Here is a 23564-nt window from a genome sequence, read left to right on the forward strand (position 1 = left end):
TCGGTTCTTTAAGTAACTCAGTTTCGCTGTCGCTGTTTTCCAGTTCATCTAAAATCGCTTTTGCGCAAAAAGAACGCTTTTTGGACGCCATGGTCAATCAAAATTTTCCAGGCACAAAGAACTGGAAAAGCACAGGCAGGGCACTGGAAAAGCCACCAGGTGAAATCCCGTGGTGAAATGGCTTGATACAGTGTAATCCGTTAGGATTACAACTTTGTATCATGTCATTTAGTGTATTTACATTTTTCAAATTGCCGCCGATTCCACCCTCCTGCGTCGCAAAGCTCGCAGGGAAGGGAACCGGAAGACAGGTGCCGGCATCGGCCGAGCACACAGCGAGAGGACAGCGGGAGGACGGCGGGGGAGGACGGAGGGGGATCGCAGGGGAAGGTGAGTTTTTTAATCATAATCAGACCGCCAGGGAGGTTAAGGTGCATAAGCCAGTTGTGTCTGCTGGTGCATCACTAAATACAAATGTTTGACTAGATTAAGTGGTCATGTTTAGCTCATGCATTGGGTAGAGGATAGATGCAGGCTGACAACCGCTAGCACTGGTTTATCTAGGGAAATATATTAATCGTCATCTGTATAGCCTAAATTATAGACGCTGGATTGTTACATTATTAGACTGAAAAATAGACGGACCAGTTATCTCATGTCTATGGTGGCTAACAGGGACAACCTTTAGTAAAACGCATGTAGGCCAAAGGACGCACTCCCTGTCAAGCCTCCAGTTAAGTGGCCCATTTTCCTCTTAACTCCCTTTTGCCTGGTCTGCTGGGTTGAACACAAATATTATACTTAGTGAATACCCAGTTTTTCCATTGTTGTTTTACTGTAATCCACTGAAAGCCACTGCACACAAGGTTCTGTGTACCCATTTTCTTTGCTGATGTCAGCAGGAGGCTGGCTGTCTTTTCCGGGTCCTAGAAGTCAGCCCCCCGATAATGGACCACTGCACATACGCAGTATACTCTACATAGCCCCAATGCCTCCTAGGATGCCTGACTTGAGTATCCCAGGAGGCTTTGCACAGGGGGGGACATCATTCACTTCATGGTTCACGCTGCTAGAAAATGTGATCCCTCTCATGAAATAAATAAATAAATAAAAAATATTCCAACTTCCTGAAGGTGAGGGAATAAGTCAAATTAAAAATAAATATGTAATTAAAAATGAAGGGCCACCTAAAGGCAGTTTAAAGGGCATCAACAAAGGAAGTAAAACTATATCCCTTGTACAATTGAACCTGCATGTTATTTACATTTAGAGACAAGCTCTATATTGAGCAGCCTTTCTTCCTCTCTCCTGGCACACAATCTGCCACAGTGTATTTCTAAAAATTCTACTTCTTTTCTTTTTCTGGGCAGTCATGTGATGGCCTGGATATGTTCTTGCACTCCTCTTGTGTTAGCAATGGATTTTCCATTCTTTGCTGTATTACTCTGTGACCACAGGTTGCACAGCTCCAGGGGGTGTGTCTATGACAGCCTAGGCACACAGGGTACGGGTTGAATGATACAGGGCATCATTCAACCCAAAAGATGAGAGGTAGCCAGGAACTGTGGAAGATGGCGCTGGAGTGTAGAAAGGGTAACTAGGTTTTTTTTTTTACTTTTTTTTTTTTTTTTATGAATGAAAAAATATCTGAAGATGTGTTTTAGGAATGAACACGCAGATTCTTAAATAAATCCAATGGTTTTTGGTTCTTTTGCAAATTTTACATTTTTGACACAGTGTAGGTAGCAGTTATTTGTCAGTAAATAACCTCACCTAAAAGTACATTATTTATATTGTGAATGTAACTGTCTCAGTGTCACGCCATTGTTTGACTGCTCTGCCCAGCAGCAGCTGTATGCTTATCAGCACCAGGTTCCCACCAAACAGATCTGCCTGTAATATCACCACTCAGCAGTTTTTATGCAAATTGCTTTAGAAGTGCCATATAGGCATCTATAAAGTGACATCTGTGAGCTTTAGCACTTTTTATATGGGTCATTTTTTTTTTCATATTTATTTACAAGTTCTGGTTTGCGGTGTCAAAGTTTAACAAATAATCTTTTATGATTTATTTTTATAATTATACATTTGGGAGAACTTCTAAGCTACCTGTCATATATAAAAAAACGTACACAACAGACAATATTAAAATTGCTGCAGTTCTGTAAAATATACAGACATGATTGTCAAATGTAACAATATACCAGGGAATCAGTTAATGTATTTAAAGTGGAACTACGTATATACTCGAGTATAAGCCGACCCGAATATAAGCCGAGGCACCTAATTTTACCACAAAAAACTGGGAAAACGTATTGACTCCAATATAAGCCTAGGGTGGGAAATGCAGCAGCTACTAGACCCAACTGGACCACCACGAGACCCAAAACAGGGGCTGCGTGCATGGTGCAGGGGCTGCGGACATGGTACAGGAGATGCAGGGCTGTGGGCATGGTACAGGAGATGGTACAGGCATGGCACAGGAGATGGTACAGGCATGGTACAGGCATGGCACAGATGGTACAGGAGATGGTACAGGCATTGCACAGATGGTACAGACATGGCACAGATGGTACAGGCATGGTACAGGAGATGCAGTGCTGCGGGCATGGTACAGGTGAATATCCTGTACCATGCCCGCAGCACTGCATCTCCTGAGGAGATGCAGGGGCTGCAGAGGAGTCTCACTTACCTTTCAAAGAGGCGCCTCACATGTAAAAATGGTGTCGCCCGGCGCCAACATGTCACTGCGCATGCGCCGTCTGCCCGGGAATAGCCGAACGTGTACGGGCAGGCTTTCCTGAGCAGTGTCGGCACATTCGCACTGACAGGGAAAAGGTAAGTGAGACTGTGACTTGAGTATAAGCCGAGGGGGTCTTTTTCAGCATATAAAAACATGCTGAAAAAGTCGGCTTATACTCGAGTATATACAGTAGTTAAAAAATTAAGTCCTGATCACTTCAGGCTGGCCCTTTTTCCAGGTATAGCTATGTACAACATTAAAAATAAGTGTCTATAGTGTATAAAATCCAGTATTATACTGTCTCACCCTGCTCTGCACATGCTCAGCTGCTCTCCATTTTTAGGCACAGTAGAGGCCGATCTGTTGACAGCCTTAAAGAATTAAAACCTCCTATAATTTTCAGCCAAGGAAGCTGCCATCTTACCTTCTCTTTGATCTTCAACTGCCATGGTGCTGCATGTGTGATCAGTTAAGACCAGGGCTTTTTTTTCTCAGAGAGTAGGTACAGTAACTCGCCCCTTCCGAGTCACCCCTTGTCTCCGCTCCCTACCCACCCCCAAGCACATCCCTTGGTCTCTCCCCCTACCCACCTCCCAGTACTGCCCCTTTTAGAGAACACAGAACCAAGTATCATTCTGTGGTGCTAATTATTTTGTATTGAACTTGTTAATTATAACAAGAAAAGCAGCAAAATAGATCCCCCGCAGCCAGCAACAATAGACCCCCAGAAACAAGAGATCACCTATACAACAATGACCCCCCCCCCACAACAAAATACCACCCCAGCAGCAACAGATCCACCCCAGCGACAATAGACGACCAGCAACAACATTAAATTCTCCAGCAGCCAGCAACAATAGACCTCTCTCTCAACAGTAGATCCCTTCTAGCAACAACTGACTCCCCAGAAATATAAGATCCCTCCCAGCAACAATAGATCCTCCTCCAGCAACAATATATCCCCATGCAAAAATAGATCCTCACTGGCGACAATAGATCTCCCAGCGGCCATCATCAATAGACTGTCCAGAACAGCCCAGCACCCCTTGACCTTAAATACATTCAGTGTTGGAGGTGCCGGAACTGCGTTCCTCCACGTTCCCCCTGAAAAAAAGTTAAGACACCAGCCATTTGATGATTTGGCAGTTTGGTTGGGGACACAAGCAAATGTTACAGTTAGCAATCCCGGCATTCCAGAAATATAACTTTTTTTTAAACCATTAAATTGATGGGTTTAGTTCTACTTTATGATTTACTGCTGTTCATGGGCTCTGGGCTTCAGCATAATGGCAGCCCCTGGCAAGAAGAAACAGGAAGAATGCTGGAGGCAATTTACAGCACACACTAATTTGGTAGCATAAATATTCATGTAGAATGTCCTTGCTAAAGAACATGTTTTTTTTTTTTTATCAAGTTATTATGGGTAAAGTTACACTTTAACAAATGAACAAGGCCTTTTTTAAAAAAAATTTTTTAAACATGGCTTCAGCAGCACTCGGGAAGACCCCATAGCATGGACTGTAAGCAATGTAATAGTGTGATTAGTTAAGGTATAACTAAAGAAAACATTTATTTTTTACTTTTGGATAGAGTGGAGAGGGATTAGAACAACTGTCAGCTTTTATTGCTGTTTGTGCTACCATTAGGGGATTCATTTCTCTATTTGTCATGTTTACCATTATCACTGAAAATGAAAGAAAAGAAAATCCCAAATTCTGGGTTGTCCCAGGAACCGAAAAAGAAGGGAAATCTTCCAACGGAGACACTAGTTTTGTTGACTCTGGTGACTACCAGGAATTCCCCCCACTTTGGAGGTATCATCTCTCACTTCTTGTCGTGGTTATGGAGAAGAAAGTGAAGGGAAATCTCAATTAGACAAAGATGGCAAAAAAGTGGCAAGGGTTATAACCCTCCTTTACTCTATCCAAGATGAAAAAAAAAAGTTTTGTCCTGAGTTTAAGCGGACAATGTGCTAGTAGAATTTTGGTTGAAATTGTTTGTTTTCATCCATTTTTTTAATGGTTAGTGGGCTCAAATCGTTGATCATTTTTAACCATAGTAAGTTCAAAGAACAAGAATGGAGAAAGGAAATTTGAACTGTCAATGTGGTTTTTGCTCAGGAAAATTTGTACATATTGCAGTGAGCATCTATATATTCCAATGCGCAAAGAAACCCGTTTAGTTGTCTGGAATTCCATTCAAGTAGCAAGTCTGGACAAACATTTAAAGATTTGAGCGAAATTAGTTGACTCTATAATGGCAAGATCAAATGTTCTGACAAATGATTTTTCTGAATTTCAGTATGAACGTTCAAATTATATTCTACTGGTGTAGGGCAAGCTTCACTCCATTCTCTTTGGTGTATCAAAGTTTGTTGAGTATGTTTGTTTGCTGACTTTTTTTATTTTTTCTTTCAGACTTCGGGAACTGGATAGAGCCACAAGTTAACGAGAGTGATCAATTTACAGCACTCTGGAACGTCCAGGTGCCTTATCACCAGGAAGCCTACCCCCACTACAGCCCGAATTTAGATGGCACAGCTCCTTGCCCAACACCATGCCCAATGACAGATGCCCCGTATATCAATGAGGTAAGGATGGCGAAAAATTCAGTAGTCCCAGGTTTGAATGTCCACATTGATCAGTATAAGAATTTCTTGCCTGTGCACACGCCGGTCTACAATTAGTAGTAGTGCACATACAGAATATGTGAAGTTAAATGGTGGAACTCTAATCAAACAATAGCAGGGTAATGTTAGATAGATGTAAATTGGAATATTACCTAAGATATCACGTGTAGGGGACTTATTTTAAGATATCTATGAGTTTTCACGATGTGATCAGTATATCTGACACTACCTACCTTATCGCTGTACAAATATGACTTGAGTCATAAAATCCCAATTGTATGACTTTATTATGTTCTGTACAATTGTTTAAACAAAGAATCAGAAAAAAAAAAAAAAAATAATAATCTATTGCCCGTAACAAGAAAATCACATTCTAGCTATCCTTCTGCAATTTAATGTAGAACTATAGGCAAAACCTTTTTTTTTTTTCATTTTGGAGCAAGGAAGGGCTATAATGAATTTTATAAAATATATAAATGTATTATTTATATATAAATGTATTTTTGCCATCTTTGTCCCATTTCAGAGATTTACCATAACTTCCTGTCACATAGCCAGAGCAGAAAGTGAGAGGAAATCCCTGCTAATTAAGGGAATCTTTTGGGGACCCCCAGGCCACCAGAACTAGTGTCTCCACTGGAATATTTTCCCTTTAATACTTTTCCGGGGGCAACCCAAACTTTTGGATTTTTTTTCCTTTTTTTATTTCCTTTCACTTCCAATGATAATGGTAAAGAGGACAAGTAGAGAGGTTGAATCTCCCAAATGAGGACAGAGACAGCAATAAAAATGGACAGGTGTTCTAATCCCTCTATCCAAAAAAAAAAAAAAAAAACGTTTTGCCCTTTAGTTTTACTTTAATACAAGGTTAAAATGATATATGGATTTGCCAAATGTGCATGGATATATATGAGAAGTATTCACATGGCTTGGGAAATGATCTTTGTGTATATTAACACTACGTTCATGCCCTTTTTGGTGCATTTTGCAGAAATGTACTACAGTCCATTTAACATGGTTTCCAATGGATGTAGTTCACATCTGTGCGTTTTGGGGTGCTGCATTTTTTTAAAAGGGTCAGGGACTTTTGTTCCCCGCAGCAGATTGCGTTTTGCGTGTAATAGACTTTTTTTCCCCTATAAAAACACTGTTTATAGCTGGTTGCTAAGAAGCGGGTCCGGGAAGCCGGACGCCCCATCCTTAATAACCGATGAGTCATCAGCTGTCTGACAGATGTAGATGGAAATGTAATGTAATGTCCCCCCCCCCCCCCCAAAATCCTTACCAGGCACTGATATGGATGTGGAGGAGAAACCCACACCATGATTAAAAAAATGTCCCCCCCCCCCCCAAATTCATAAGACCCTTATCCTAGCATGCAGCCAGGCAGTTCAGGAAAAGGATGGGACAAGGGAGCTGCCCCCCTCCTGAACCATACCAGGCCATATACCCTCAACATTTTGATGGGGAAAAGGGTTTCTTCCCAACAATTCTGGGTTGTCGTTGTGGGGTTCTGTGGGCGAAGCACTTATCGGAATCTGGAAGCCCCCTTTAACAAAGGAGCCCCCAGATTGCACCCCCCCCATGTGAATGAGTATTAGGCAAATAGCACCCTACTTATTAACCAAAAAATGGTAAAAGTGAATAAAGGCAGTACAAGAGTTTTTGACAAGTCCTTTATTAAAAAATAAAAAAAAATGCCCCGCGCCAAAAATTAAACAAAAAAGCTCTGTTTGCAACGAACGTTCCCACTGTCCGCCTGCTCCGCCGTGTGACATTTCTTAAATAGGTAAGGGGCGGGGCCACCAGGTGACATCGCCGGGTGGCCCCACTCCTTACCGGTTTAAGAAATGTCACACGGTGGAGCAGGCAGACAGTGAGAGTGTGCAGCGCGAGCGGAGCTTTTTGGTTTACTTTTTTTGGGGCCACCTGTGGCGGTGGGCATCGTGATTTACAATGGATCTACATGGGGGACTCTGTTTTTTTTTGTTTTTTTTTATTTTTTAATAAAGGATTTGTCAAAAACTCCTGTATTGTCCTAATTCACTTTTTTTTTGGTGAATGGGTAGGGGTACTATGTACCCCATACTTGTTCACATGGGAAGCCGGATCTGGGAGCCCCCTTGTTAAAGGGGGCTTCCAGTTTCTAATAAGCCCCCCACCCGCTGACCCCCACAGAGCCCCCCCTTGCACCAAAGCACCCCCCATGGTAAGGGCATGTGGCCTAGTATGGTTCAGGAGGGGGGTGCTTGCTTGTCCTCTCCCATTCCTGACCTGCCAGGCTGCATGCTAGGATAAGGGTCTAGTATGGATTTTGGGGGGACCCTCTGCCATTTTTTTTTATTTTGGTGTGGGGTTCCCCTACAAATCCATACCAAACCCGAAGGACCTGGAATGGATTTGGGAGGAACCCCACGCTGTTTTTTCCCCGATTTTTTTTATTTTTTATGCCGGCAATTCTTTTTTACATTCAGCTGTCAGTGGGGAACTCCGCTGACAGCTGATGAATGATGACTGATCAGGTGTTAAAGACACGGCGGCCAGCTTCCTGTCCAACTCCTTAGCAACCAGCTGTATACAATGTGTTTATAGAGGAAAAAAAATGCACCACAAAATGCGCCTGAAAAATTAATCAATCGCATAGCTGTTAACCTAGACTGAGTGTCTCTTTTTACTGGCATCAGATTGGAGTGGTTTGGGCAACTGGCATATTTGCTGTTTTAACTAAACAAATGATTCTGTTGCCTTTGTTTTGCCATCTCTGTTGCTTTTGTTTTCAAATATTCTGTCACCGGCAATACTCTATTTTTGACACTATCCTGTCCTGCTATGCTCTAGAATCTAGCTAAGACACTCCTGGTTGGTATAGCTCAACCCCACCATCACAAGAGCAAGCTCTTTCTCTAATGCACTCTCCCCAGTGGCAGTATGTCTGAGCTCAGCAATGCTGTGATGGAAGCAGGGCTTTATTTCCCAGAATAAAGGTGCAGGAACTCCCCTCTTCCTAGTCACCCCTTGTTTCCACCCCCTACCCACCTCCCAGTACCACCCCTTTTAGATAACCAAGAATAATTTTCTGGTGCTAAGTAGATTGTATGGAATGTATTAATGATAACAAGAAAGACAGTAAAATAGATCCCCTGCAGCTAGCATCAATAAATCCCCCCAGCAACAATAGCCCTCCTGGGAACACTAGCCCCCCCAGCAAAAATAGTTCTCCCCTCAGAAATAGCTCTCCTCCCAGCAGCTTAAGATCTCCCCCAACAACAGATCCCCTACAAAAATATACCCCCAGCAACAATAGAGCCCCCCCCCCCAATAGACCCCCCAACAGCAATAAATCTACTAGCAGTCAGCATCAGTAGACCCCTCCCTCAACAAGAGATCCCTCCCAGCAACATTAGCACCCCCCCCCGCAACAATAGATCTCCCATAGGGACAATATATTACTCAGCAGCCAGCATCAACTGACCCTCCAGCACACCCCACCACCCCTTGCTTTTACATGCATTCATTGCTGGAGGTGGCGGAACTGCGTTCCCCCACGTTCCTGCTGAAAAAAAGCCCTTGATGGAAGAGATAGTGGACATTCAGATATAGATATAGGGGATATAGACTTGGGTACAATAAGCCTGTTCATGCATGGTTCGTATCTCAGCCGGTCCCTGCTAAACAGGCCGAGATTAGAACCGTCAATTGCCGGTGCCACAAACTTTTAGTGATTTGATGGTGGAGTAAAACAAGTGATTGTTTCATCTTAGGAACGCTAAAGTATAAAGTCATGTAAACAAGCGCATATATTTACTTTTCCTCCAGATGATTGATCCCTACCCACAGGCCTATTCGCTGTCTGGGGAAGATCCTGAGCTACGAAGTCTAGAGGTGTCAGATAGCGACACGGAGTCTCATTCAAGCTCTAAAAGTGGTATTTAATCTATTTCATTATTTTACACTTTTAAAACTTCTATAAGTATTATAAATAAATATATTGGTCTATGAATATTTTTACATTTCTTTTAATGCTACAGGTTTTTCACCTGCTTTGGAGAATTATTGTAAAACAAAATCACTTTATATTAATTTTTTTCTACTAAAACATTTGATACATGGTGAACCCATGACACGGGATCTGCAGAGTATTCTATGTAAAAAGAGAGCACAGCAGTAGCTTTTTTTCTTTGTGACTATCTCTAAATTAGCGGAAGCTGTACATAGAAGGGAGAAGGAGGACACCTTTCTCAGCATGATTTTATTCAGCTGTAAAGCTTGTGCCTCTTTGGGATACTAAACTAATAATAATATATTAATAATCTATGGGGAAACCAGACTTGCATTGCTGTAATACAGTGGCGGCTGGTCATACGGGGCACAGGGGCGCCGCCCCTTCTATCCATGCGGCCGGCCCCCTAATCTACATGTGGGGCGCCGGACGCATGGAGTTCAATGGGGCCATGTGATTAGAGCCAGATGTGATTTAGCCATGTGATTAGAGCCAGAGGCTCTCAGAGGCTAAAAAAAAAGGGTGGGCTCGGGGGCGCAGAGCAGTGCTCGCCAAACCCAACCAGTTTAGTGACAATAGCGAATGAAAATCCGCTATTGTCACATGGATCCTCCTCCTGGCCAATCAGGAAGCGGGTTTAGCCGAAAGGAGAAGCCATGCCATTGGGCATGGAGGAGGAGGTAGGAGACGCAGAAGATGGGGAAGAAGCCGAAGCTGCCGCTGCCTGCTGCTGCACCCAGGCAGGTGAGTGAGCGGGAGGGGGTGCTGTCTGTCTGTCCTCTCCTCTCCTGTCTCCTCTGTCTCCCTGTGGTCCGGGGGGGAGGGGGGTGGTATGGCGTGTGGCCTGGTGTGGTGCGGGGGGGTTGGGGGGTATGGTGCGGTTGGTCTGATGCCCCCCCGGCCCATGGAGCACCAGCCGCCACTGCTGTAACATTTACTGGAGCTTCTGGAAAGTGAGAAACAAGTACAGGGAAGCAATTCAATTACAGCCTTTTAAATCCCCTTGTTTATCAGTTAACATCATTGTTGTAGTGTTCAAAAGGGCAAAAAATGATTATCATGACCTCACAAACAGCTACCAATGTTAACTGATTGGCAGTCTTTATATTTATATTCTGCATGCAAGACAGCTAAATATAAAACAGAAAAGTGATGATTATATGGCTGTCACATAAATCACAGAAGACTAATGAGCAACATCATGTTCCAATAAATCACTATTATATATGGCTATTATAAAGCTATATAGCACACAGCACACAGTAAATCCTTTGCAGTGGACTTTGTCCAAGCCATTGAAAAACATTTTTGAGGGGAGATAAATAAAAAATAAAAAAACACATTCTGATGCTTAAAACTATTTCAATTTGTTGAACTGCCTCCGGCCAGCAATATATTAGGGGATTTATGAAAGTATTTTAAAAAATGAACAACCTGATGATAGAAAGTCATTCTTTAACACACATTGTCTTGTTTATTAGTATGTCACTGCAGCGAATGATCATTATTTAGCTACATAGTTAGTCAGATTGGAAAAGGACGCAAGACCATCTAGTTCAACCAATAGAAAAAATAAATACACTGCTCAAAAAATTAAGGGAACGCTTTTTAACCCCTTGCCGACCGCCAGCAGTACATATACTGCGGCAGGTCGGCTCTGTCCTGCGAAACGATGTAACTGTAAATCGGTCTCACGAAGCGATGTACAGTTACTTTTTTCTATTGGTTGAACTAGATGGACTTGGGGGTGCGCTCGCCGATTGGACACAGGGGAAGTTGATTTGCGGGTCCAGCGGCCGCGATTTCCACCGGGTCCCCGCGACCGCTCCCCGTGGAGACAGAATGGCGGTCTGCAAACACGGCAGACCGCTGTTCTGTCAGCAATAATCACAGGGCTCCTGTGTTCCTCCTATTTAGGAACACAGGTCCCTGTGTTGATTCCATAAGTACATCCCCACACAGTTAGAAGGCACCCCCTAGGGACAAATTTAACCCTTTGCTCGCCCCTTGTGTTAACCCCTTCCCTGCCAGTGTCATTAGTACAGTAACAGTGCATATTTTTAGCACTGATTACAGCAGTGCCCCAAAGGTGTCAAAAATGTCAGTTCGGTGTCCGATCTGTCCACCACAATGTCGCAGTCCCGCTAAAAAAATCACTGATCGCCACCATTACTAGTAAAAAAAAAAAAATGACATTAATCTTTACCCTAGTTTGTAGACGTGATAACTTTTGCATAAACCAATCAATATACTCTTATTGGGAATTTTTTTACCAAAAATATGTAGCAGAATAAATATTGACCTAAAATGATGAAAAAATTCGATTTTTACATTTTTTTTACTGGGAATGTTATATAGCAGAAAGTGAAAAATGTTGTTTTTTTTTTTTTAGAATTGTCGCTGTTTTTTGTTTATAGCACAAAAAAAATCGCAGAGGTAATCAAATACCACCAAATGAAAGCTCTATTTGTGGGGGAAAAATGGACATCAATTTGATTTGGGTACAGTGTTGCGCGACCACGTAATTGTCAGTTAAAGTAATGCAGTGCCGACTCACAAAAAATGGCCTGGCCATTAAGGGGGAAAACCTTCCGGTCCAGAAGTGGTTAGAGTATTGCATCAAGTAATTTAAACTCCTGGGATATTGAACTGGTTACAGCCCCGTACACATGCTACGAATTTCTGCCGACCGGTCATCCGTTTTTTGTGGCATGCTAGTCTGATGTGGAAAGTGAAGAGGTTTTTTTGCATACGAATTTTCCCGTACGACAGAATTCTACTTCAGAAGTGATGTCATGTGTTGGATTGCTTTGTATGTGTTCTTTCGTCTCTGAGCATGCCTTGTCTTGCTCTTAAGATTTTTTTCCGTGGAAATCTGTACTAATGAGACGAAAATCAGACGTTGTTTTGACGGACGACAAAGATTTTATAGCCTGCACATCAGGATTTTGTCAGCCGAAAGGTCGGAGTCGGCTGTCGAAAGCACCATACTAACAATCCAAAAATCGGCAGATCGGTCGTCGGACGAAATTTCCCTTCCGAATTTCTTATCGTGTGTACGGGGCTTTATAAGTAGCAGAGAGGATTGTGAATCAAATTTCTTTGGTGTTAATGAAATTAACAACAGGTGCACTGAATGGGAAACAATGAGATGACCCCCAAAACAGGAATTGTTTTACAGGTGGAGGCCAATTAAATTTTTTATACCCTCATTTTTTGTTACTGTTTTGCACTAGTTTTACATTTGGCTAGGGTCAGTGTCATTACTGGTAGCCAGGGCGGAACTGGCCTACCGGGATACCGGGAGATTTCCAGGTAGGCCGACTGCCCTGGGGCCGTTTTGAGAGCAGCAGCACTCAGAGGGCCCGTCCGCCTGCAAGTTCCGCCGCTGTGTGATTGGGGGAGTAGCCGTCGTTGTCCGCTCGCTGCTAAAGAGAGGCTGAGCAGTGTCACTGCAGACCGCCTATTCTCTCCACCCATAGCTTTAGAGAGAGAAGCTGAAGGCGGAAGCAGAAAGTCAGCTGATCAGCTGACGACCAATAGAGTGAGGGGGAGGAGCTCTGCTCTCTGCTGGGAGACCCACACATCAGAAGAAGCATGCCTGCAGGCACGTGTGAAGAGCACTGAGGCTGAGGGGGAATCAAATGTAAGTAATAATCAGCAGTGCAATTGATCTCATCATCCACCACCCCCACAGATCTTATCCCTGATAGGATGGGGGGACAGCAGTGGCGGTGGGGAGGATGGCACCCCTCATCACCACTGCCACTAATCTCCCCTCACCACTATAGCTGCCACTAATCCCACCCCCCTCACCACCACCCCTGCCACTGATCCCACCCCCCTCACCACCACCACTGTCACTGATCCCACCCCCCTCACCACCACCGCTGCTACCGTTCCCACCCCCCTCATCACCACCACCACTGCCACTGATCCCACCCCCCTCACCACCACCACCGCTGCCACCGATACCACCCCCATTACCCCTGCTACCACAGATCCCACCCCCCTCACCACCACCACCGCTGCCACTGATCCCACCCCCTCACCATTACCTCCGCTGCCACCGATCCCACCCCCTTCATCACCACCACCGCTGCCACTGATCCCACCCCCCTCACCATCACCACCGCTGCCACTGATCCCACCCCCCTCACCATCACCACCGCTGCCACTGATCCCACCCCCTCACCATCACCACTGCCACCGATTCTACCCCCCTCACCACCACCGCTGCCACCGATCCCACCCCCCTCTTCACCACCACCACTGCCACCGATCCTACCCCCCTCACCATCACCACCACTGCCACCGATCCTACCCCCCTCATCACTACCACCGATCCCACCCCCCCTCATCACTACCGCTGCCACTGATCCCACCCCCCTCACAACCACCACCACCGCTGCCACTGATCCCACCCCCCCCCACCACCACCATCATCACCACTGCTGCCACTGATCCCACCCCCTCACCACATCCACTGCCACTCATATCACCCTCCTCACCACTACAGCCAGGGCTTCCGTTAGAAATTATAGGGGCCCTGTATAGCCTACCAGACCTGTTTTTTTATCCTGAAGCTATTCTCCCATACCCTGCAGTAGCCGGCAGCAAAAAAAGAGAAGAAGCCATTAGCGCTGCTGTAGGGGCACAAAGGACAGCAGGGGGAAAGAGGTCATCAACAGTGGTTTACTAGAACAGATCTCCTGTGGTTCCCCCCCTCTGCAGCAACTGAAAACTGGTGGGAGGGAGAGAAGATGAAGCCAGCTGCGCTACGAGGAAGGGGGGACGCATACAGGGGAGCCTGGGCAGTAGGGAAAAAGGGAGAATCTGATCATGGACAGGAGGGGGTGATCAGTATAGAGGGGGGGCAATTGCAAGAACCAAAGCAGCAGGAGAGGGAGGAGGAAAAGCCAGCTTTCAGCTGCTGTAGGGAGACCCATATAGGGGATTGGTTCCTGTAATTTTCCTCCCGCTGCACCAGTCAACCCCCTTTTCCATGATCTGATTCCTCCTACTGCCTGGGCCCTCCTGCTGAACTGATGGGGCCTGGGCCTCATACAGGAGGCCTGTACCCAGCTCACTCCTCTTGGCCCTGCTTCCTAGCGGGGGGGGGGGGGTTGCCTAGGGTTTCAAAAATCTTGGAAGGCACTGATCTTGGTCTGGGTGGTGGAGCGCGCCTTTCTACACCAGGGGCGGGTAAGACTGGACCCCTTCGCAGCCTCTGACATCTCCTGTATGTGTCTGCACAGCCTCTGACATCTCCTGTACGTGTCTGCACAGCCTCTGACATCTCCTGTACCATGTCTGCACAGCCTCTGACATCTCCTGTACCATGTCTGCAACCTCTAACATCTCCTGTACCATGTCTGCACAGCCTCTGACATCTCCTGTACCATGTCTGCACAGCCTCTGACATCTCCTGTACCATGTCCGCACAGCCTCTGACATCTCCTGTACCATGTCCACACGCCTCTGACATCTCCTGTACCATGTCTGCAACCTTTGACATCTCCTTTACCATGTCTGCACAGCCTCTGACATCTCCTGTACCATGTCTGTAACCTTTGACATCTCCTGTACCATGTCCGCAACCTCTGACATCTCCTGTACCATGGCCGCACAGCCTCTGACATCTCCTGTACCATGTCCGCACAGCCTCTGACATCTCCTGTACCATGTCCACACAGCCTCTGACATCTCCTGTACCATGTCTGCAACCTCTGACATCTCTTGTACCATGTCCGCACAGCCTCCGACATCTCCTGTACCATGTCCGCAACCTCTGACATCTCCTGTACCATGTCTGCAACCTCTGACATCTCCTGTACCATGTCTGCAACCTCTGACATCTCTTGTACCATGTCTGCAACCTCTGACATCTCCTGTACCATCTTTGCACAGCCTATGACCATCTCTTGTCTTTTATTATGTCTGCAGTCTCTGAGGGGGAGTCTGGAGAGGAGTTAGTATTGGGAGTGCCGCCGGGATGGGGTTCACGGGAGAAGTCAGATGTATGTGGACTGTGGAGAGAAGACTATAGGATAAACCCAGAGCCAACAAGCTGGAGCCAACTGACTGAGCCCTGCATGGTGCACCTGAGAGGAGGTCAGTGACAGCTCCGCCAGACCAGTCTGAGTAGGGGGCCAGTGACGTAAGGGGGGAAGTGAATACAGTAATGTAAGGGGGCCTTTATATTTTATTCTGCTATTTTATAAAGCCTTTTTTATTCTGGTAATATATCACCATCGCAATAAGTGGACTGTTCTTGATAATTGCTCCACTTTTAACTGGAATTTGCTCTTATATATGTATGTATGTATATATATATATATATATATATATATATATATAAACCCCTATGTGATTTCATAGGTCTTATCTACATATAATACACACTTCACATGTGCTTTAAAATGCATGGTTTTCCCCTTTTATGATCAAGAAAATAATGACCCTATGCTGTTTGGCCGGTATAATAATGCTATGGGGCTGGTATGAAATTATTTTCAGGGCTGGTTTTTATTCACAGTCCGGCCCTGCTGGTAGCATGAGGCGATGCCTGCAACCTATAGAGGTTGCACAAGCAGTCCAACTCCCCCAGGATGGCACATCAATACATGCCATTGCCAGCAGATTTGCTGTGTCTCCCAGCACAGTCTCAAGAGTGGCATTTGCCATTGAACACCAGAATTGACAGGTCCGCCACTGGCACCTGTGCTTTTCACAGATGAGGGAAGGTTTACCCTGAGCACAAGTGACAGACGTGAAAAGGTCTGGAGAAGCTGTGGAGAACGTTATAGTGCCTGTAACATTGTTTAGCATGACAGGTTTGGTGGTGGGTCAGTGAAGGTCTGGGAATATCCATGTACAGACCTCTACAGACTAGACAATGGCACCCTGACTGCCATTAGGTATCAGGATGAAATCCTTGGACAGATTGTCAGACCCTACCCTCGTGCAGTGGGTCCTGGGTTCCTCCTGGTGCACAACAATGCCCAGCCTCATGTGGCGAGAGTATGCCGCCAGTTCCTGGAGGATGAAGGAATGGATACCACTGAATGGCCCCCATGCCCGCCTGACCTAAATCCAATAGAACACCTCTGAGACATTATGTTTTGGTCCATCTGATGCCACCAGGTTGCACCTCAGTCTGTTCAGGAGCTCAGTGATGCCCTGGTCCAGATCTGGGAGGAAAAACCCCAGGACACCATCTGTCATCTCATTAGGAGCATGCCCCAACATTGTCAGGCATACATACACGCACATGGTGGACAATCCAAACTACTGAGTACCATTTTGAGTTGCTGCAATGAAATTTCAGCAGAATGGACTAGCTTTCTGCATAATTTTTTCACTTTAATTTTTATGGTGTCTTTGATTTCAGATCTCTGCAGATTGATAATTTTCATATCCATCAAATGATGTGGCATCATTTCCATCAAACGATGTGGCATCCTTTAATTCTTAACAAATTACCCAGTCAATATCAGTATAGATATCCAGCATATTTTTACCAATTGAGATCTGATGTGTTCTCAAAGTGTTCCTTTAGCGAGGTCTACAATAGAAAACCTACATAAACAGAATTTTATACCCACAGTTAATCCAGAGGAAGGCAAAAAAAAAAAACCCCTATGAAGTATGATCCAATTTGCTCCAGTAGAGGAAAAAGAAAATCCTTCATGATCTTGGATATATCTCTGGTGTTATCACCTATAAATGTTAATACCGAGTTATAAAACTGGTTTAGCTGTTAATCAGATTCAACAGGGGAAATAGTGGCTGTTTGACCAATATAAAACTAACATTGGTAACGCATGTTTGGAGGGGAAACTAAATAATTAAATGTACACACAATACAAAATTCTCTCTAAAAAATCTATCCCTAGTTGTTTGCAATTATATTCAGATTTAAATATAAATGACAGATGGATTCTGAAAACTTAAATTTCTTTGGTAATTCTGGGTAAAAGTTAATAAAGCTTGCTATAAAGACCTAATCCAGATGTTAGAAACTTGTTGTTTCAGGCCCCGTTCACACTGGGGCGTCGCTACTTTGCCGGGCGACCTCAAAGGTCGCGGCGCGCTGCTCGCACCGCGACCTCGGAGCGGCCGGCACGGACTTCATTACATTGAAGTCTATGCAGGTCGCTCCGGGTCCCCCCAAAGAAGCTCCGGACCCTTTTTCTAAGTCGGAGCGACTTGTGTCGCTCCTATTAGAACCGGTCCGCAGCTTCTCTATGGAAGGCGACCTACGGCGACCTGTCAGGCGACCAGGTCGCCTGACAGGTCACCCCAGTGTGAACGGGGGCTCAGGCTACCTCTTAAAACCTTTCCTATATAAAATACATTACTGAAACTAACAAGTGAACATACATTACTCCTGGGGAAGCAACCATTAGAAACCACTGAGAAAATGATCCATCTTCAGTTACTTACATGCAGAGAATTTTCCTAAAGCTACATATTGGCATTGTATTTTTTATTTAATCTAGGGCCCTTACATCCTCATTTTTCCCTTGTAAAGCCTGTATTTGTGCTACTGACTTGGTAAGGTCCACTTACTACCCTGGCATAAAGCCAAACCCCAGATATAATATGCCATTGGTCTGAACATGCAAGTTTCTTTTACTGCTATCTTTGAAAAATGTTTCATTTTGTTAATGAAATAAAATTTTAATGTAATATCTTTGTTTTGTAGAATGTTGTGATGTTGTCCGTAAGAAGGTTCGATTGTACAAATTTCTTCTGGAACTCCTGCAGAATGGTGACATGCGAGATTGCATCTGGTGGTTGGACCGTGAAAGGGGGACCTTCCAATTTTCATCCAAGCACAAAGAAGTGCTTGCTCATCGATGGGGTCAACAAAAGGGAAATCGCAAAAAAATGACTTACCAGAAGATGGCACGGGCTCTGAGGAACTATGGCAAGACTGGAGAGATCAGGAAAGTCAAGAAGAAGCTGACATATCAGTTTGACAGTGTGTTGCTCGGGGACAGGAAGACAGAGGCCACCATGTTTTCACACTTGTAGGCCATCCAGCACTTCCCAAGACTCCGTTCTTGCAGTTTTTTTTACCCGCAAAAGTTTAGCTGGTATTCTGCTATCAAGTAAATTTAAATGACTACATTATCAGTCACGTGACTAAATGGCAGTCCACAGGGGCATGTTCACTATTTAATGGCTGGATGGAGGGGAAGGAGCAAGCTTTTTGGCAAGGGATTTTCTTCACTTGTGGTGTATGGCCTCCTGAAGAACACTGTATAGGAAAACTGAAAGCAAAGAATTGACTTGTACAAGAACAGAAACTCTTTAAGGAGATGTGACCACAAATAAATTGATTCATGATGTCATTGGATATTTTTATGCAATCAAAATGTTCTGTGCTATCTATAACTGCCAGTGCTTTTTAATCTACTGGCTTCTTTGTGATATTGGACAATGGTAACTTAATATATTTTCTTCTTTTTTAAGCGACATACATTTATAGAGATAGCAGCTCTGATACAACACAGTTAAAGTATGTTCTCCAGCAGAACTGTGTTCATTTATGGCATGTACAGTAAACACCATTTCTTGCATTTAGAAAGTTACCACAATAACACAATGTAGCTTGAGTGTAAAAGCAATGTATTCATTAGATGTTACAAGAGAACACGTACCATCTATAGTCATCTGAAGGTGGAAACCTCTTTTAAGTCATTAAACTTCCAGTCATTTCTGTGGATATTACTGATAATGTGACTTTGTTAAAACAAATCTTCATCAACCCCTTAGGAATTTGCCAAAAATCTAATGGATCATCTGGATCTGCATGTTTTTTTTTTTATGGTGGCCTTTAAAGCGCGAAGCTGAAGACCAGCTCTGCACCAAACATTTTAAGTTGTTCTTATTATATCGTTGTGTACAGGTTTGGCTTTTCGGGTGATGCCATTTAATTCTTCACATATCTTTCTCATTTCTTTTCTTCCATATTGGATAGATTAGGGATAAGTCGTAAACAAATACTAATTTTTTTAAGATTGTTTGTACAAGTAATATTATTTTAAACAGAGCATGGGTCATTTTAATTCATAAGCCAATAGCTTGTCAATTTTGTAATTTTTATAAAATCAATGAGACAAGACAGCCATAATTTTTAATAAAATGATGATGGACTAGGAAAGGGACATTACTGAAGTCATTTTGTTAACACAATCTTTACTGTTATCACTTTCTATTAACAGATAGGTCACATTTTCATGAATGTTGATTAAGTCTACAATATAGCTGCTGCTACTGTGCGCGCATTTGCTATTCTTCAAGAGTATATAAAAATGAATAAATGTATAATTAAATGTGATCATTCCTTGTATGGAGCCCACTGAGGTGCAGCCTTTTAAATTTATTTTATTTTTGAAAAAACTTGCATTGAAGTCAAACTGTAGACAGACATTAAACCCAACAAAACCTGAAAGGTCCTATTTATGAAGTGTGCTAAACGAAAAATAGCACATCGCAACCATTCAGCTTTCAACAGTCCAGAGTTGAAAATGAAACAAGGATTCTGACTGGTTATGGGTTATACACAAATTTTTATTTTTTTCCAGCACACATTTTTTCTTTTTTTACACATAAGCCCTGGGGGCTTGTATAAATACAGATTGCCATTTCTACCCTTGCACTATATGTATGTATGGTATTTGCCATGCAATAGGGTGCACCAATAACTCTGGTAAGAATTGGTAGTGCCTATCAGTAAGGGCAGCATCACACTGAGCTATTAGTTTTGGCATGCGGATCTTGTGGTGCGCTATCAGAAAATGTGCCAAAACTGTTGGATTTAATAAAAGTATATGGCAAAGTGCAGCTAACCTCAGGTAGATGATGCTACACCCATGCTGCAGCCAGAGCAAATTGGGGCAGTGTGAAGCTGCCCTAAGAAGATGCGCTTTCACAGGCCAGGAGTTCAGAAAATGTATAAAATTTCATCCAGCCTTTCGAACGAGAGGAGTGTAGCTCCCCTACAACAGAATGAGTGCTGTTGCAGTGGAACACAGGAGGATGACTATGTTAGAGTAGATTGCCCCATTTCCTTCTCTGCAATCAGCAAAATTTTCCAATTAGTCACAATGACACAAGGTAACAAGACAAATAATGATTGATATTTACAAAGTTAAATTTGCTGCCTTATAATATGAACATTGTTATAGGTTTCATGTATATATTTGTGAAAAAAGTATGTTAATATATAAATAGATGTAAATTGTCACCCATTTTTCTTCTTTTTCCAAATAAATTGTGTGAATGTGTGTTAAATATACGTGTAGTTTATGGTGTCAAACACAGACTATAAAACATGCTATGTTCACTCACAAAGCCACTAAAGCATTTATGTGTAGATTAAAATATACCCAGTTGATCCTGCCTTCAGCTGTCCCTCCCATCTTCTCTAAGTCCCCACTGCAAGTTGAGATTGTGTAGACCAGCTGCAGTCCTCTACAGAGCATGCTCATTTTCAGTTACATTTTAAGCTCTTATTTCCTCCTTTTTCCTATCTGTGCAGCCCACATGACACTCCCCTCCTTCCCTTCTCCTCCATTACTTCCTATTGCTGAACACTATGTGGGCGGAATAGGGTATGCTGATTAATTACATTAAATAAGAAACTCACAAGAATGCTTTGTTTTAATATAAATCAGTATTAAAATATATCTAAAGTAATTGCTAATACCTGTAAAGTAAAAAAAAAGCCTTTAGATGCAGATGCTGTTTGCACAAAATGATATCTTTGACACCATCTATGCCATATTAATGCATAAAAAATACACATTTGGTGTTCAACAAAGATTTATTGGGAGATGTAAAACAGGTATTTGATATTTATAATCTAATTTGAATTGCTCTTCTAATACTATTTTTCTTTAGGCCCCTTCCACACAGGCAGACCGATCGGGTGCAGTTTTTTAGGTGGGCTAGATTGGGCCATCCATTCATTGCCCTCTATGGAGCAGCGGTTGTCAACAGACATGTCCTTTGACACTGGCCGACATCCAATTGGATCCGCTAAAAATGTTCCCCCATCTGTCTAGTGGATTGGATGGCCATCGGGTGTAAACAGACAGGTGATCCGTTTACATCCAACCGCTCATAGAGGACAGTGGGCTGTGTCTGTGTACCACTCTGTATAAGCGAAGCAGCCACGGACAGGCCATCCACCTGCTCAGCAAACAAATTACCTTCTGAGCAGGCGGACTCCTAGTGGAGTCCGCACCATGTGAAAGGGGCCTGAGTCGTGTAAGTGGCACAGCACCAATCAGGCCTGGACAGACTCAGGCTCACACTGTAGAAAACATACCTCAGCAGAGTAATAAAAGCCCTTCCCAAAGATCGTTCCCTGCATATACCAAAGAAAAGTGAAAGATCTCCTCTATGACCAAACAGTGCTGCAGGAATAAGGTACAGTATCTCACAAAAGTGAGTACACCCCTCACATTTTTGTAAATATTTATTATATATTTTAATGTGACAACACTGAAGAAATGACACTTTAATACAATGTAAAGTAGTGAGTGTACAGCTTGTATAAAAGTGTAAATTTGCTGTCCCCTCAAAATAACAACACACAGCCATCAATGTCTTAACCGCTGGCAACAAAAGTGAGCACAACCCTAAGTGAAAATGTACAAATTGGGCCCAAAGTCTCAATATTTTGTGTGGCCACCATTATTTTCCAGCACTTTTGGGCATGGAGTTCACCAGAGCTTCACAGGTTGCCACTGGAGTTCTCTTCCATTCCTCCATAACGACATCACGGAGCTGGTAGATATTAGAGACCTTGCGCTCCTCCACCATCCATTTAAGGATGCCCCACAGATGATTATTAGGGTTTAGGTCTGGAGACATGCTTGGCCAGTCCATCACCTTTACCCTCAGCTTCTTTAGCAACGCAGTGGTTGTCTTGGAGGTGTGTTTGGGGTCGTTATGTTGGAATACTGCCCTGTGGTCAGGTCTCCAAAGGGAGGAGATCATGCTCTGCTTCAGTATGTCAAAGTACATGTTGGCATTCATGGTTCCCTCAATTAACTTTAACTTAACAGCGCCGGCAGCACTCATGCAGCCCCAGACCATGACACTCCCACCACCATGCATGACTGTAGGCAAGACACACTTGTCTTTGTACTCCTCACCTGGTTGCTGCCACACATGCTTAACACCATCTGAACCAATTAACTTATCTTGGTCTCATCAGACCACAGGACATAGTTCAAGTAATGTCTTTAATTTGCTTGTCTTCAGCAAACTGTTTGCGAGCTTTCTTGTGCATCATCTTTAGAAAAGGCTTCCTTCTGGGATGACAGCCATGCAGACCAATTTGATGCAGTGTGCGGCATATTGTCTGAGCACTGACAGGCTGACCCCCCACCCCTTTAACTTCTGCAGGAATGCTGGCAGCACTCATACATCTATTTCGCAAAGACAACCTCTGCATATGATACTGAGCACGTGCATTCAACTTCTTTGGTCGACCATGGCGAGGCCTGTTCTGAGTGGAACCTGTCCTTTTACACTGCTGTATGGTCTTGGAAATCTTCCTTTAGCCTAGGCCATATTTACTTAGAGCAACAATTCTTTTTTTCAGATCCTCAGAGAGTTCCTTGCCATGAGGTGCCATGTTGAACTTCTAGTAACCAGTATGAGAGTGTGAGAGCGATAACACACCTGCTCTCCATTCACACCTGAGACCTTGTAACACTAATGAGTCACATGACACTGGGAAGGGAAAATGGATAATTAGGCCCAATTTGGCCATTTTCACTTAGGGGGGGTACTCACTTTCGTTGCCAATGGTTTAGACATTAATTGCTGTGTGTGGAGTTATTTTGAGTGGACAGCAAATTTACACTGTTATATAAGCTGTACACTCACTACTTTACATTGTAGCAAAGTGTCATTTCTTCAGTGTTGTCACATGAAAAAATATAATAAAATATTTACAAAAATGTGAGGGGTGTACTAACTTTTATGAGATACTGTACTTACAGTGTTACGCGCTTGCATCAGGGATTGCCTTAACGATTAATTATATTGAGTCATTTTCACCAAACTAATTTCTTTAAAAACATAGCTCAAACTATATGTATGCAGACTAAATATTGAATTAAATGAATATTTATTCACTAGACATGTATTCACAATAAAAA

At 43.6% G+C, this 23564-nt stretch overlaps 1 protein-coding gene across 1 annotated transcript in view; it reads left to right on the forward strand.

The window, feature by feature from the left end:
- The window catches only part of LOC309568946 (transcription factor Spi-B-like), a 37084-nt gene extending 17888 nt beyond the window's left edge, over nt 1-19196 (forward strand). Inside the window, exons 4-6 of the mRNA XM_082274712.1 lie at nt 5161-5405; nt 9189-9297; nt 18083-19196. Coding sequence (XP_082130838.1) covers nt 5161-5405; nt 9189-9297; nt 18083-18414 — 686 coding nt within the window. The 3' untranslated portion in view covers nt 18415-19196. The remainder of the gene's footprint in view (nt 1-5160; nt 5406-9188; nt 9298-18082) is intronic.
- The last annotated feature ends 4368 nt before the right edge of the window (nt 19197-23564 follow it).

Source organism: Pelophylax lessonae, assembly GCF_965119305.1.
Source record: "Pelophylax lessonae genome assembly, chromosome: 12".
Taxonomy (NCBI): Eukaryota; Metazoa; Chordata; class Amphibia; order Anura; family Ranidae; genus Pelophylax; species Pelophylax lessonae.